Source organism: Malaclemys terrapin, chromosome 2 (genome assembly GCF_027887155.1).
Source record: "Malaclemys terrapin pileata isolate rMalTer1 chromosome 2, rMalTer1.hap1, whole genome shotgun sequence".
NCBI lineage: Eukaryota > Metazoa > Chordata > Testudines > Emydidae > Malaclemys > Malaclemys terrapin.
Genome location: NC_071506.1, coordinates 192,502,718 through 192,519,859, shown reverse-complemented (window position 1 = coordinate 192,519,859; position 17,142 = coordinate 192,502,718). Strand labels below are relative to the sequence as shown.

Here is a 17,142-nt window from a genome sequence, read left to right as displayed (position 1 = left end):
AATTTGATATTTTAAAATTTCATGTCATTATTGCTTGTACCAGTCCAAGGTAGGATTTTCAAAAAGCGCTCTGCTTTTGGTCCGCCCCCATAGAAGTCAATGGTAAACCCCCCACTGACTACAATGAGAGCAGATGGGTCTCCTACTGAGTTCAGTGGGAGCAGGGTTAGAGAGCTCTGCAACTTCTCACCATTTACCTACATGTATACACCCTTCAAGTATTTGTATACAATTATCTTGGTCTTTTCTCCACACCAGCTCACTATATCTGGCAATAGGAAACCCTGATTTGAAAATCAGTCCTTCAAAGGCTAAAGATGCCTTGTGCACTTGATATAAATGCAAAGCAAATGTCATCAGTGCTACAGGTATTCCGGGGACACAATCTTCCTCTTGTTTTTCCTCCCATTAAAACAACCATCAGCAAAGATTTAATAGTACCAAATAAAGATGAAAACTCACATCAAGTATTTCCTTGTTGGCTTTTGGGGAGGTAGCCTCTCTCAATTCCTTAATAGCAACAGGAATTTTAACCTTCTCTCCTTCCGGAATCCAGAGCCCCTATAAAAGAAGAAGAAAGGTTACCTAGGTCCTTAACCCAGTTATTCACTATCTCTGAGGTAATTGCAAATGCATGTTTTTACATTTATATGTATGATGTTTTCAGACCAGACTGAAACATTCTAAGCAACAATTAGGGGAGGCTAAGCAGGCAGCGAAGGAGGTATATAGCAGTCACTCTCTCTGGGTAGACTTTTGTTAATGGAGTGGCATCTGTCTCAATCTCTTGGGCCTGATTTTCAAAAACATGCATGTGCAATTACCTTGAGTCACATGTGCAATGAGCCCAGAAGATGCATAAATGGCAATATGTGTGCACCAATATCTAATTAGTGCTAACAATCACAGCAATTGTACACGCAAGTTGGACACAACTGGACATTACTAGTCTTTGCTGAACTCGTTTTTCACTATGTTGATTATTGTGTCACTTCTAATTTATAAGCTGCTGAATGATGGGAATCAGGGTTTTCTCACGTGAAACTAAATTTCAGCCAGCCTGCTCCAAGGGTTACACAATAATCCAATCCTTTATATATATTATGAGACGTAAATTCATGTCAGAATGGTTTCTTGTTCATCATCTATTGCATTACATAATCATTTAGGCAGAGGGGTAGTTGGGGTCAAAAGGGCAAATCTTCAAAAGCACACAAGGGATTTGCGCTCCTAAATTTCTTAGGCACATTTGAAAATCTGCCCCCAAGTATCTAAACTTAAAATTTGATAAGTAAATCTATATTTTACATTTCAGTACCAAATGGTGTAAAACAACCCTGAAGCTTCCTCACTGAGAAATCTTTTAGAGAGATACTCTCTAGAGAAGGAAGAATAATGGGAGTGTGGTGGGGGAGGGAAATCATTCTGCACAACGATACAATAGAAAGGCTCCAGTTGCTTTTCTGTAACCCTGTGGGGTTCTTTTGACCCAATAAAAGTGATCCACAAATAAAAAGAGAAGATAAAAAAAATAAAAATAAAAAAATAAAAATTTTGCTTAGCACAGTAGATTGAGTTGGCCATACTTTGATTTCTCCTCCTAATATTTTAACATCCCTAAGAAAGTATTTCTGGCAGTGGTACTTTTTAAAATAGACACATCGGCTCCATATTCAGCTGTATGGCTCTCATAAGATCTTATGAAAAACTTCTTGTGTGTTCTCTCTCTCTCAATCTCACACACACATGCAGATTCACACATCTACTTTACCTGGCCCAAGCTAAACATGATTTGAAAATAACTCAAAAAAACCCCATGACTATGTTTTCAGCTTCCAATGCATACACTGTTTAGATGGCTTTTGTGTGCGTGTGTGTGGTGAGAAAAACATGGTGGTCTTACCTTATAAACAGTACCAAAAGCCCCAGAGCCTAGAACTTTGACCTTTTTAAATTCTGTTTCCTTTAGAATCCTCAGAAGAGCTTGGTTTGGCGCCTCGCCACTTGGTGTTAAAGGTTCAACGAGCTATTGTGTACAAAGGAATTGGACTTTAGAAAGATATACTGTAGAGGAGGAAACAAGCAGCACACAATTATTGAAACTGAGCAAAAACTGTTGGCAATAATGTAAATTTTGTCCCACATGAAGTATACATGGGGTAAATTCTGCTCTGACTTACAGCTATGAAAATCTAGAGTATCTCCGGAGTTCATGACTTCAGTGGAGTTACTCCAGATTTACACCTGTATAAATGAGACAAGAATGAAGTCCATGGAATTATTACACCAGATTGATGTAGCATAAGTGAGAGCAGAATGTGACCTTGGCATGGTAACTAAAATTTTAAAAGAAAGTGGAGAGATGTTATTGTTCATTTTAGGATGTAAAATTTATACCCTTAAAACATGCACATAATGCTGACCAGTTTAATTAAAGATTCGTTTCTAAAAATAAGTCAGAAGTTAACTATCTACATTTTAAAAGGTTACACTGTGGTCACACTGAAACTTTGTAGCTTTGCCTTGCTTAACTAGATGAATTTACTATGGTATTAGAAGTAGTTTCTATGCTTATTATAGGGAATTACTGCAAATGCTAAGGTAAGATTATCTAGTTATCCAGGCAAAAAAGGGGGTTTTAAGTTGACTAATAGATTTTATTTATTTGATTTGAATTTTGTTGCAGTATTTTTTCTAAGGAAACAACAAATGAGAAATTAGGCGCTTTCCTAATATTTAAAGTCCTCTTTTACTACCATCTTGTTGTGTCCTTCTCCTGAATAGCTTTCCTAACTGGAAGCCCACATTTAGCCTGATACAGATCTGTTTTCTGTATGCCAGCATTTTCCTGTTTCAGTTAACGATTCTCATATTAAGGAGTACAAAATGTATAATGTGAACCAAACACAATATGTGCTATAACATTACAACTGTAGAATATGGAGGCTCTTAAAAGGTTGCTAGGTAATGTAGCAAAAAGTAGGGCAGCTTCAGGACTTTTATCACTTGATTTTGCAAAGCTAGCGAGTGAAACAGGGTGTTCAGTAGAACTGTGAATACAATTTGCTAGTAGCTTATTAAAACTGAATTAGAAGGAGAAAGGGAAGAGTCATACCTGATTTGTTTTGATCCTGGATAATGCATTTTGGTGTTTCACATGTAAAATACCCAGAGGATAATACTACAACCATATGAAGTCTATACCATGCAGTGTATAAAGTTTAGTACAAGAAGCATGAAAGCCCACTTCTTATCCGGCATGGTGAACACATTGTCTTGCAACGGCTTTAAGGGAGATTTCTACATTCAGGCTGACATTGTTGTCTATGTGGAGTGGTTGGTACGAGTAATCTCTCAGGTTATCACTCCCTGCACTGAACATACTATAGCCAATAGTATAATAAAAGACTTCTGTTTTCACTATTGTTAAGCTCAAGTTTAGCGAGCAATAGTATTCCAAAAAAAAAGACATGAATGGAACAAGGGCAACTGAAGGCAGCTTTGGCTTTGAAACTGAAACTCAGACCATAAAGTTCTGTTCATGATGTGTGCCCCAGAACAGAATCCAGCTTAGCATCCCAGAGCTCTGCGGCACTAACAGGAGTAACGAGTAGTAAAAACAGCCATAAAAAAAATCCCTTATTTTTGTCACTAGAGTAAGCAGATCATAACAGGGTAGTATTTTCAAAAGCACCTAAGTGACTCAGCAGCCTAATTCCCAATGACTTTCAGTGGAAATTAGGCACCTAACTCACCTATGAGCTATTTCAATTTTTACCCACCAAGATAAGATCTGAGATTAAGTAATATGGTGTCATATTTACATAGTCACTTTTCTGAATAGAACTGCAGATAACATGTTATCCAAACACCAGATAATATTGTACTTTAGGTTTGTATTAGGGTGAGGTCAGGCCCTAATAAAACAGCTCTTTCTGAGACTCTGTGGCACATCAATAAAGTTGGTCAATATATTTAGAAACTGTTTATAGTACGTACCTCCCTTTCCTGAAGCAGCCTGCGCAATGTACGCTTTCTAACAATGTGACGTCTGCGCATGTAAAGGCCTATGACCAAGGCTATCACAACCAAACAAAGGATACTTCCAACAACACCAGCTGCAATGGATGGGATTTTGGAGCTAGAAGACAAAAAAGGGGAAAGAGGTTTGTTTTGGTATAAGAAATAACAAATGGTGTATTTTCAATACAGCATTCCATGTTAGAAACATGATCAATTGAAGGCTTCAGGCTTCAGATCAGTTTTGATCTACCTACAATCAAGCAACATGGGTGTCAATAGTCTGAAGTTTTTCATTCAGTGTTTGTGGGGTTTTATATAGAGCTGGTTGTTTGTTTTTTATAAACTTCAAAATGGCTTCAGTTGCAGGTTTGAAATAGAACAGTTTATATAGGGTTACCATACGTCCGGGTTTCCCCAAACATGTCCGGCTTTTCGCTCTTTATATAGACATCCAGGGGGGATTTCTAAAAATCTAAAATTGTCCGGGATTTCCCCCCGGTTGGCTATTTATAGAGCGAAAAGTGGCTGACAGGGCGGCCGAGCGCCGCTCGCATTGGGGCCTCGGCAGCCAAAGCCCCTTCCCGGCTCCCCCCATCCCCTGCAGCCTTACCACGCCGCTTGGCAGCACTGGGGGGCGGGACTGTGTGCCTGTGCGTAACGCGGCAGTGGGGCTGGCAACGGCGGCCAGAGCCCCTCCTCCGCTTCCCCCCTCCTCCACAGCCTCAGCACGCCGCTCGGGCAGGGCGGAGCCAGACACCTGCTCTAAGCTGAGCGGCACGGTAAGGGGGCTGGGGAGTTGGAGAAGGGGGACAGTCATGGGACAGGGAACGGGGGGGGGTTGGATGGATTGGGGGTTCTGGGGGGGCTGTTAGGGGGGCAGGGGTGTGGAGAGGGGTCGAGGCAGGCAGGGAGCAGAGAGGGTTGGATGGGTCGGGAGTTCTGGGGGGTCTTGTCAGGGGGCGGGGAGCAGTTGGATAGGGCCTGGGGATTTGTCTGGGGGTGGGGGTGTGAATATGGGGTGGGGGTTTGGATAAGGGTCGGGGCAGTCAGAGGACAGGTAGGATCCTAGGGGGGCAGTTAGGGTGGGGGGTTCTCAGGAAGGGGCAGTCAGGGGACAAGAAGCAGGGAGGCTTAGATAGGGAGTGGGGTCCTAGGGGGTAGTTAGTGGCAGGGGTCCCAGGAGGGGGCAGTCAGGGGACAAAGAGCAGAGGGGGGTTGAGGGTTCTGAGGGGGGCAGTCAGGGGGTGGGAAGTGGGAGGGAGTGGATGGGGGCGGGGGCGGGGCTAGAGCAGGGCTCCCCCCACCCCGCCCGTGTCCTCTTTTTTGATTGTGGAAATATGGTAACCCTAAGTTTATATTTTTTTCCAAATGCTTTCATTAAACCTTTATGGAAACCATTTTTGAACATTTTCTTTGACTGAAAACGGGTTCAAGAACATTTTCAATAAAAATTTAGAGTAAATGTGGTGAAAAATGTGAAATTTTGAAAAAAAAAAAAAGCCAACAGTTTTGCATTAAATGTTTTATTAAAAAGAAAGGCCATTCTTCAATGAAAAAAACTTCATTTGAAAATTTTTGACCTTGTCTTCTGGAGGTATATATGTATTTAATCTCTTGATTCCTTTTTGCTAGCCTTTTATTGTTCTGGATTTTATAAGTAATTGAGACCCTAAAGTATGCTTTGGTCTTAATCAGCCAAATTAATATTTTTCTCATGTTAATCTAGGATTTGTGAACCATTGTCATGGTCTCTTTATATTCTGTATATCACTATCTGCTCAAATAGTTTTAAAACCATTTTGAAGAGACACTACATGGTAAGCACCACAATGGATGGTGATTTACTTACTCTTTCTGTTTGTCTTGATGATTTTAAAACAGTTATTTCAATACAAAATAAGAACAGAATTTTGCTTTCAGATTCTCACAAATGATCTTACCTTAGAAACTATGCACTTGAAGTACACAGATCTCTCACTGACAGCAACAAGAGTCCCATACATCTAGGCCCTCAGCTAGCGAAGCACTAAAGCACTTGAGTAGTCTCATTGGCTTCAACAGGACTATTCACATGCTTAAAGTTAAGGACATGCTTCACTGAATCAGGGCACTACTATGCAGTGTCCAGCACAAAAATGTAAATATGGATATGTTCTTCCCAACTATATCATAAATTGTGATGAATGCAATAATTACCCCAATGGACAGCCTTCAAGACCTGGTCCTTTGCACCTGTAAAAAATGATAATTACAAATATATATTAGCACTAGCACCTACTCTGAAATAACTGTATTGTCATTCACAAGTTACCTTTTTAAAAAGCTGTCAGAATATTAACTTTCTGATTAATAATTATAAAACTTTTTGGGCGTGTTATTTGGAAAGCTTTGCTGCAGAATCAGGGGCCACAGGCTAAGGTGTGCTGTATATTCAGTTGAAAGGACAATTTATGAATGTCTGCCTATGAACCTGGACCATGCACCATGGATCCCCAGCTTCTTTTTTCCCCCAATACCTCTGCAGTCTCTACAAGTGCTGCCTTATTCAACAACTTCAAAAGAACTGACTTGTTCATCCCTACCCTGGGGGTGCACAAAACAACTGATCACAAAGAGTTGTTTGGGGGCCTGTGTTAAAGAAGCTAGTGATCTTGCTCTGCGTGGGCAAATGTTCACTGCAACAGGCTGGCCCTTTTGTTAACAGGGCGGCAAGGACTGAATACGTCTGGAGACAGAACTAACCTTTCACTAGGGTAGATCCTTCATACAAGGCATGAGCCTATGAGGAAAAGCTTGCATTGCTGCTTACCACACTGTAGGGCACCTGTTTTAAGGATCAGTAAAGGACGTCAGTGTCCAGGTCTTCTAGTCTAATGAAAAATATCACTAGCAGACACATCTCTTCATCAGTGAATAGTATGGTATTTGGTTGTACTATTCTACCACTGGGTGCACCATCCATATAAGAATCTATGATATTTTTCATTGAGGGTCTAACATCAGGTTTTACTGACACTGAGTAGATTTGTACTCGAATGTATATTATGTATACGATATTATGTAGAATCCTCCCAGGAATCAGTCATTTCACCCTCTGTATTAGTGTAAATGCACACCACCTTCCAGATGCCTTAAATTCATTTTGGCAGACAGCATATAATGAACACCCCAGCTAGAGTTTGAAGATGAAAATACAGTGACTGTATATTCCAACTGGAGGTGCCAGAGTATGAGATAAACAGAACATTCTCAAGTACTGCTGAGTGGTAATATGTGTGCGCCTCCTGGGAATTGTGGTCCTTGTGGTATCTCCCAAGGAGAGGACAGCACTGCAGAAACAATCACATCATTTCTGAAAAATGGAGCCAAGCAAGGAGAAGAGTCCAGTCTGGGGCTTCTGCCTCCCTCTCTTACCGAAAATACATCATCTCAAAGCAGACACAGAGTAGGTCAAGCAGGGGATAAGGAGTAAGCCAGGGCCAGGAATGCGGTTCTGAATTCCATTAGTAGGAAAAAGGAGTCTGAGCCATTTTAACATGGCAGGTGGAGATGGAGAATTTATTCCATAAATTATTCTAGGCCCTTGGGGGGTCTACTGCTCATTTTCTTGGATCTATCTTTGTTATTCTAATCTTTCCTTGTGTTTTCAGTGCTAACACAGTGCAACAAGGCTCAGAGTCTGAAAGGTTCAGTAAGTGCATTGAGCTCCCATAGAAGAATTTGCATCTTGGTGTCCAGAACACACTTCAGGTATTTTGCACATTGGTTCCTGAAGCCTGAGTGTGCAACTTTGCCAATGTCCTTCATCTGGTTATGGTTTTCTTTGTTTGTTCAGTTGTATAAGGAAACGTAACAAGTGAGTGAGTGAGTGACTGTGTGTGTGTGTGTGTGTACACGGAGAGGATACCTGGGAATGTGCATGAGATTGCACAGGGCTTCTCCTTTAGGTCAGCTGACTAGAATATTTGCCTAGGATGCAAGCTCTAGTCTCACCACCCTCTACCACCGCTAAATGAATGGAAAGGAAAAGGTGTACAATACCCTCTTCTGGCATAGCTGTGCAAATAAAACATTATTTCAGGCCATCAGTATAACCTCTTCAAGGGCATTTCTTTTACAAAATTCCAATTTCCATGCTCCCTTCATTCTGAGCAATTTTCCAGATGGTTTCTGTCTCAAAAGAAGATGTATTATTCTCAACAAAGGAAATGCTCCCTTAATGCCCATAGTCTGAAAGATTAGATTAGAAACTAGAGGCTGAAAAAAGGGTGTAGATTTTCATTTGTGGTCTTTAGAATGGATCTCCATAAAAATCCATCAATGTGAAGGGTACCACGATAAAGTTAAAAGATGCTTGGGGAGAAAAATGATGGATCAGATTGTGCTTTTCAAATCCCATGTGATTTTCTGATTCATTTCACAAGCCAAAGGAGAAGCAAAGTACATAACAAATATCCACCCAAGGCTAAATATAACCATCTTTCTTAAAGTGGAATTTTATGATGACACCTAAAATAAGTAAGCTATGTTTTATGGAATCTAAAATATCACTTTTTTTCCATTCTTGAATTATTTTTCCTCTACATCTTACAGAAACTAAAATGAGAAATGTGACCTTGTATTATAAACTGTCTGGGGATCTTAAGTATATATTAGCCTGAACCTAATGGTGAGTGTACTCTGAAATCTCTCTCTGCTATCCACTTATTGTAAAATTAGAGCAGCATTCAGCCCCTGAAACAATTCTATCCTGGTGCTATCTGGAACTTTTTCATCTGTCTACATAAATATTAATTGTCTCTGTGCAGATACAACTGATTATTTCCCAGTTCCATCAAGATTTTAAACAACTTTCTCCGGAACCCACTGTTTCTAATTTGATGTAATATAGCCAGGTTGTTTTGATTTATGGCCTTTCAGAGGAGACTCAGACTGTAACAGCAGAGGTTACCTCACAGTCATAAATGAAATGGGAAACCATTGGGCTTTTTTTAAAGCCTTAAAAGACCTTTCCTCTCTCCTTTCTTTTTCATTAACCTTCTAAATGACAGGCAAATATGTCCCACACATGCAATGGCTGCAAAAATTCTTCCTGGATATTTAACATGAATGATCTCAGAATATATAAGTCAGTGGTAACTAAATTTGTAGGGAGGCTCGATCACTGTTGAAGCCCAGAACGATTAATTATACTTCTGCCTCTCTCTTTGTAGTTCTTACTGCACTACCACACAGGTTGGAATGAAATTTACTTGTAGTATCCTGGGAAAATAATTAGGGAAATTCAAATCACTCATGTTTGAGAGATTAATCTTGTTAATCTGGCCGCCGGGGAGAGCGGAGCCCCGGCCGGGCTCTCCGCCCTCCCTCCGGCGCTCTGGCCGCTGGGGAGAGCGGAGCCCCAGCCGGGCTCTCCTCCCTCCCCCCGGCGCTCCGGCCGGTTGGGGAGAGCGGCCCGCGGCCGGGCTCGGCGCCCTCCCCTGCCATGCTGGGGGGGGAAGGGGGCGGCGGGAGGCTTTTTTGCCTTGGGCGGCAAAAAAGCCAGAGCCGGCTCTGGTCTCAGTTGGGACCTCTAGGAGCTACTGTAAAGAAATAAACAACAACTGCAAACTTACCCCACATCTTACTCAAATCAGAGATGAATTTGAATTTTAGTCTTCATTCACTGCTTTACTATGTCATATGGTGGAAAACATTGAACCTTTTTTTGATATTAGAATAATCTTGCCCCACTACACATTCATCCTCCATGGCTCTGCCATCTTAAACCTCTCTACTGCTCAAGCCAGCGGAAAAGTTGACATCGCTGGTGAAATTCAAACTGCTTAAAACTCTGTGCTGAGGCATAAACAGTGCACAACAAGTTATTACAGAACTGACAGCTACATCCAGATTCAGCAACTTGTATTGTATTGATCTATTGTTGTTGAACAATGTATTGTTCATTTGACTTCAGTTTTCTATCTTTCTAGCAGAACCACACAGTTAAAAGCTTTGTTTAGACATGGTTAGCCATTGTTCTGCTAAAGCTATCAGCTAAAGTGGGCTGTAATACTTTTGTTTAATTTTGGTTGCTGGGTTTAGTGTGCGGGTGCTGGGTGGTTTTGGTGGCCTGTGACATACAAGAGGTCAGCCTAGATGACAGAATGGCTCTGTGACTCTATGCTTTCACATGGGCAATCATGTAACAATGACACTGGTTTACTATGGCCAAGTTTCTATCAATGGGAACTAATGGTAATGGTTACTTGGAGTGTCATTTTTCAATGAAGAACATCCATTGTATGATTGAAAAGCACGAACAACCTTTGTCTGCAATCATGATAAAACACAGGGAAATCATCAATCCATATTACGTAATCTGAAAAACACTGCACTGAATTTCATGAAGACTTGGAGATATCCTATCTCCTAGAACTGGAAGGGACCTTGAAACGTCATCAAGTCCAGCCCCCTGCCTTCACTAGCAGGCCCAAGGACTGATTTTGCCCCAGATCCCTAAGTGGCCCCCTCAAGGATTGAACTCACAACCGTGGGTTTAGCAGGCCAACGCTCAAACCACTGAGCTATCCCTCAACTTGAAACACACCAGGTGACTTAGGGCAGTGTTTCTCAATGACCAATCCATAGACTGGCGCCAGTCCCTGAGATCTCTCTGACAGTTTAAGAAGGCAGTAAGCTGATCCCCGATATCAAAAAGGTTGAGAAACACTGGCTTCAGGCATGTCTATATTGGGAAAAAGCCCACAGTACCTAGTGCACAGTAATTCCCCATGTGGACACTGTTACTGTGCATTAAGAGTGCTTTGTATGCCTGAACTTAGTGCATTTTGAAAGTTACATGGGGAGCTAGTGTGGAATAGCTAGTGCACTTTACTTGCACACTCTAGCTCACTGCGCACTAACTTCTCCTTGTAGACAAGCCCTTAGCTTTGTTGGAGAAAAACAGAGTTCTCACTCTCAGGTTGGGTGCAGCAAGTCATCTACTTTATTATCTCTAGCAATTGTGTGGAGAGAGAGAGCTAAACAGGTCTCTCTTCAGGTAAACAATTACAGCAAGCATTTATACCTCTTGTTACATACAATAATGAGCAACAGCTGCATTTTGTTTATACATAGGTCATCCTGATATTTTATTTTTCTCACCTCTATTTAGACTATAGTCTACATTCCATACTTATCTAACACAAGGTTGCAACAACTTCTCACGCAGTTCTTTCCCACTCGCCTCACACAATTCTCGCTTCTACAAATCTTGCATTATTAGGGTTACAGCTAGCCTGACTCTTGCTCACAGAGGGGACTGTTTGCATTGAAATCCCCTTCAAATCCCTGTCAGTTCTTTCTCTACTTCCACAGCTTCCAGTCCCCTATGAAGTGATAGTGTAGCCTATTTAACCCCCTCCTTTCTTTCTCTCCATGAATGTACGGGTTTGTGCCTTGTCAAAAGCAGGCTCTGTTTTTCAAGGCTTGACAGGGAGGTAGCTGAATACATGAGGAGGACATGAGACTTGGGCCAAATGGCAATCTGAGTTAACTTAGGTGAGCATTTGAGGTAAGATTTCCACTACTATAGAGGAAAAGCCCTTTGGGAAAAAACACCAATGAGAGAGCATTCCTTGAAACCAATGCAGGACAAGAGTCAAATTTCAAACCCCGTCCCTCTTTCTGTGCATCTAATGTAAGCGCACAAATGCAAGTGTATGAGGGGACCCCATTATAGATGAAAACTTCACTGTGTCTCTGAACTATGTTAGTGCCTTGGACAGTCCATGGCTGTACCACAAAATGGAACTGTGTTTGCAGCCAGGCCCTGTCACACAGTTGTAATGATACGGCCCTAAATTCCAACCCAGGTGAAATTGCCTTGTTCTGTACACTCTCCCTGAAGCTCTGGTATGGGCCACTGATGGAGACAGGATACTGGGCAAGATGGACCACACTCTGACTCAGTATGGCAGCTCGGATGTTCGTAGCATATGAAAAGAGAGGAACCTCTGGGAAGCATTAAAATGCAGTGTATGCTTGAGACAATCTGTTGGTGTTTTGCTCCAAAAAAATCAAAGTCACAATGAGATACATGAGCAGCCACTCATACTATTACATTCATCTTAAAGGCATGGGACATACTTAGTACTCTTGTGAGAAACACGTTTATAAATGATCTCACAGTCCACCAGATGTCACTATTGCTCCAGACAAATACAGCCGACAAAGCATTCAACTGGTGGGGAAAAAAGTGAATCATAATATAGGAAACTTGTAAAATTCCAGAAAGTCTAATTTTAAAAATAACCTTGTTTTAAGTCTGCTAAACCATTTTCTCCACTTTTTTTGCCTTTCCTGCAGACTAGAAGCACTACAGGACTTTACCTATTCCAAACTCAGCAGCACTTTGCTTACATTACCTGCAAATTCATAACCTCTTTAGTTTTCTATTTTTTTCAAATGGATGACTTTACAGTGAGAAAAATCACAAGGAAGAAATACTTTACTCCTTCCACTTCTGTGTAAGCAAGTATTTTACTTACCCACGGGTACAATTCAGATGGCAGAGCTGACACACTGAATTTTCATCTGCGTATTTCCAGACTAAGGTATCATTTTCACCCAGAATTCCAGCAGGGCAGGATTTAACACAGTGAGGGCCATCTATATAGTGGGCACACTTCATGCAGTTGTCCGGACCCTGAATAAAGAGCAAGAAATTGTTGTCTGTAATAGATTTGCCCAAGCCATATATTGCATATGCAAGAAAAGTCTCAGAAGATAAATAAATGCATGTTTAATCATTTGAAATTCTAAACATGAATCAATGTTTTATCCTAGTTTATTATCCTATTATTGTACTACATGAAATGCTTGCAAAGTTTTAATCCTTTTGTAGAATATGCTGGATGAGATACAGGGGTGGCTCTGGCTTTTTTGCTGCCCCAGGCAAAAAAGCCTCCGGCCGCGCCCCGGCACCCCCAGCGCGGCAGGGGAGGGCGGCCGGAGCCCCGGGAGGAGGGCAGCGAGCCCCAGCCGGGGCTCCGCTCTCCCCGGCGGCCAGAGCGCCGGGGGGAGGGCAGCGAGCCCCAACCGGGGCTCCGCTCTCCCCGGCGGCCAGAGCGCCGGGGGGAGGGCAGCGAGCCCCAACCGGGGCTCCTCTCTCCCCAGCGGCCACAGCGCCGGGGGGAGGGCGGCGAGCCCGCCCGGGGTTCCGCTGTCCCCGGCGGCCAGAGCGCCAGGGGGAGGGCGGCGAGCCCCGGCCGTGGCCCCGCTCTCCCTGGCGGCCGGAGCCGGAGCACCGTGCCGCCCCCCTCCAGGTGCCGCCCCAAGCACAAGCTTGGTGGGCTGGTGCCTGGAGCCAGCCCTGATGAGATACAGCACCTGATGTTAAATGAAATAAATCTCTCTCTGGGTATCAATGCTGAGATAGGATTCCTGCTATTCTGTAATTTTCCTATTTTCTGTCCTAATAAAAACTTACATTTTTGGTTTAATACTGTGAATAAAGATGCTCTGAGAGCAAATAAGTTTAAAATCAAAGGGCCTGATCCTCATTGAATGTAAATCCCCATTACTCTATTGAAATCAGTGGAGCTATATCAATTTATACCAGATGAAGATCTGACTCAAAGCTTTTTCATTCTCTGTATAATCTAAGAGAACATTTTTTTCTTCTACTCTGAAACAGAAAGAGAACTGGGTGAAAATACAAAAGCCCATCAAATTTCTAATCTGAAGTGCTTTTAGCTAAAGTTTATTTGAATTGCTCTGGCCATTATCTGAAATAATGTTGTTTTTACTGAGATTGTGGCAGGACCCAAAATGATCTAGGTACTCTCTAAAGAGAGGAACAAGTAGTCCCAGGCAAAATTGCCTTTTCCGAAGGAAAAGCTGGAAGTGTTGTGTTCATGACAATCGGAAGGAATCAGTTGTGTTCATGACAATCAGTATGTCACAGCATATAACTTTTTAGTTTTATGATGCCAGTAAGCAATTAATCACAAACATGAAGAGACTATTCTAACTTTAAAAGAGAAACTTCCTTGATGGCCTAGTTCATTGCCACATAGGAGCCCCAGGTATGCTCCAGAAAGTAGTAGGCTAGATCCTTAGCACTGACTGCAGTGGAGCAACACTGATGTATTTATGTATTACACCTCTACCCTGATATAATGCTTTACCTCGTTATATCCAAATTTGTGTTACTGCAAGCGGTTCCTCTGCGCCCGCCCATTACTTGCTGCGGCCCTTCCCGCCACCCCCACCCCCACTCCAGCTCACCTCTGCTCCGCTTCCTCCCACGAGCGCACCGCAGCTCCGCTTTTCCCTCCTCCCTCCCAGACTTGCTACGCCAATCAGCTGTTTGGCACGGCAAGCCTGGGAGAGAGGAGAAGCGGAGCTGCGGTGCGCTTGTGAGAGGAGGTGCAGGCAGAGCAGAGGTGACCTGGGGCAGGGGGGCCGCAGCAAGTAAGGGGGGGCGCAGAGGAACCGCCCCCCTCCTCCTCCTCCTTCCACGAGCACACCGCTCAGCTCTGCTTCTCCTCCCTCCCAGGCTTGCCGCGCCAATCAACTGATTGGCGCGGCAAGCCTGGGAGGGAGGGGGGAGAAGCAGAACTGCGATGCGCTGGTGAGAGGAGGCGGAACGGAAGTGAGCTGGGGCGCGGGGGCCCTGGGAAGGGCCGCAGCAAGTAACGGGGGGCGCAGAGGAACCTCTCCCCGCTCCAGCTCATCTCCGCCTCCTCCCCTGAGCACGCCGCCACTGCTCCACTTCTGCACCCCTCTCTCTACAAGGTTTGCAGGGCCAAACAGCTGATTGGCACGGCAAGCCTGGAAGGGAGGGAGGGAGGGAGGGAAGGAGAAGCGGAGCGGCGGCAGCGCACTCAGGGAGGAGGCGGAGGCAGAGTGGAGGTGAGCTGGGGCAGGAAGCGGTTCCTCTCCCTACCCCGATAGAACGCGGTCTCACCTATAACATGGTGAGATTTTTTGACTCCTGAGGACCGCGTTATATTGAGGTAGAGGTGTATTATTTGTAGTGTCTATCAGCCCCTCTCATGGACTGGGGCTCTACTGTACTATCTGCTGTACAAACACACAACAAAATGATGGCCCCTACCCCAAGGAGCTTGCAATCTTAGTAGCTGGGCATCTGGCCCAGGGTTCTAAGCCAGCGGTTCTCAACCTTTTTCTTTCTGAGGCGCCCCCAACACATTGCAAAAATTCCACAGCCCACCTGTGCCACAACAACTATTTTTCTGCATATAAAAGCCAGGGCTGGCATTAGGGGGTAGCAAGCAGGGCAAGCAGGGGAATAAAGATGGGGCTTTGTTTTCCATACGGGCCAAGCTAGAGACTTCATAAAATAACAAAGTATTTTGAAAATCTGAGGAGGATAAAACTGAGAAGGATTTTGCCATTGGATATTGGGAAAGACCAAAGTATTTTAACTTTTATAAAAGGGGCCTTTATATAAACTCAGAAAGTTCAAGTAACTTCGGAAAAGTTGACTATCGTTTTTACAAACACCCAATACTTTGCACTTACATTAAAAGAGATGCATTAATTTTAATTGTGTTGGGGTGTAGAGTTTGGTTTTAAATAGAAACTGCTTTCTTAATATTTTCCAATAAACATCTGCTGTTGATTAAAATCTGATCTTTGGTCTTCAGAGGCAAAAAGTTAGTGAATTATTTCACTATTAGCCATAGTTATTATTTATACAGTGCCTCAGGTAAGTAAAAATTAGACTCCATAGCGGGAAGTGTCATAATTTATGATGATCTGGTTGTTCAATATCTAAGTATTTTAATATGTTCACCATGTTACAGGGTCTCTACGTGTACAAGTTTGTTAGGTCAAAACTGCTCTTACAGGTCCTGTGCAGGTTGCATTGTACGCAGTTGAATTTTGCACCAGGCATTCTGGGTGACACTGAAGACATTCAGATTCTCTTTCAAATTCTCTTGGCTCCCTGAAAAATAAAAAAGGAATAGAAGGAATACTTAACAAGGTGTCAACTTCAAATTCACATTTCAGAGCTTCCACTACTTTTTCCAGGTTGACTATATTAGAATGAGTATAATGAGATGGGAGGGGATATAGGAAGAACTTCTTGACTAGCCCTAGCACATCAATACAACTTGCTGGGCATAACACAGGAAAAGGTGAGAATAAGGAAAATTTGGCTGAAAGTGCCACACAGGGCAATCCAGATTGTAAACTACAAATTAGTCTTTACATTTTAATGAAGATGAAGAATATTCTCCAGAACATTTTTTCTATCACTGCTGATCAGCAAAAATATGTCTAGTGATTCTGAGCCTCTAAATAAAACTTGGGAAATTAAACAAATTGGCTGATAATTAGATTCTTGCCCTCCCTATAACACACAATGAATCATTAAAATATGAAAGCTGAGAACAGATGGTTTTGATAGCAATAAAGCTGTTCTACTTCAAGTAATTGTGTTATTAATTAAACCAAATCTACCCATCATTTGATTAAAAAAATGCCCAGATCTGCCCTGTAGGTCATAATATCTGCTGGAGGGAATTCACTTGAAAAGACAACAGCTGCTGAACTGCAAATTGCTAGACAAATATAAACATTATGGACACCAGCATACTGTAAATTAGTGTCATAATATTAATTATTTTCAAAAGTTAAACAAGCTTTAAAGAATTAGTAAAAAGGAAATAGAAAAAATATGTCCATTGGTAGTTCTATGGATGAGTAAACATTTTGTGCTCTGTAAAAATGCAGAGTATTCAAAATCCTTCAGTTTTGGGATCAGCGTTACTGATGTTAGCTGTTTCTTTAAATTAACATATATATTACAGGTTTAACAATTATGAGAATGCTCCTTTTCAAGCCCCAAGGACACTTATAAATGTTGCTAAACATAAGACAAGCTGATGCGATTATTCTGCTTGAAATTACTGGTCCTGGTGTGTTGGGGCCAGTGTATTTAGGTTCATCATGCCTCCACTGCAGTTTGGCAATAAAAGTGAGTAAAAATTGTAAGGACAAACTATTCCATTGGACCAGGCTCCCAGTAATTTAGATGGAGCCTAGGAATCTGAGGGTAGACTTTGACCTTAAGATGTTTAGGCCACGATCCAGCAAAATCAC

The 17,142-nt window shown here is 42.5% G+C and overlaps 1 protein-coding gene across 2 annotated transcripts in view; it reads right to left on the bottom strand.

Annotated features, from left to right (window-relative positions):
* The window catches only part of EGFR (epidermal growth factor receptor), a 225,378-nt gene that overhangs the window by 30,550 nt on the left and 177,686 nt on the right, over window positions 1–17,142 (bottom strand). For both annotated transcript variants that reach the window (XM_054019159.1, XM_054019158.1), the window contains exons 14-19: window positions 15,883–15,982; window positions 12,555–12,712; window positions 6,220–6,255; window positions 4,000–4,141; window positions 1,904–2,026; window positions 463–561 (exon numbers count right to left, since the gene is read on the bottom strand). In XM_054019159.1, the coding sequence (XP_053875134.1) occupies window positions 463–561; window positions 1,904–2,026; window positions 4,000–4,141; window positions 6,220–6,255; window positions 12,555–12,712; window positions 15,883–15,982 (658 nt within the window). The remainder of the gene's footprint in view (window positions 1–462; window positions 562–1,903; window positions 2,027–3,999; window positions 4,142–6,219; window positions 6,256–12,554; window positions 12,713–15,882; window positions 15,983–17,142) is intronic.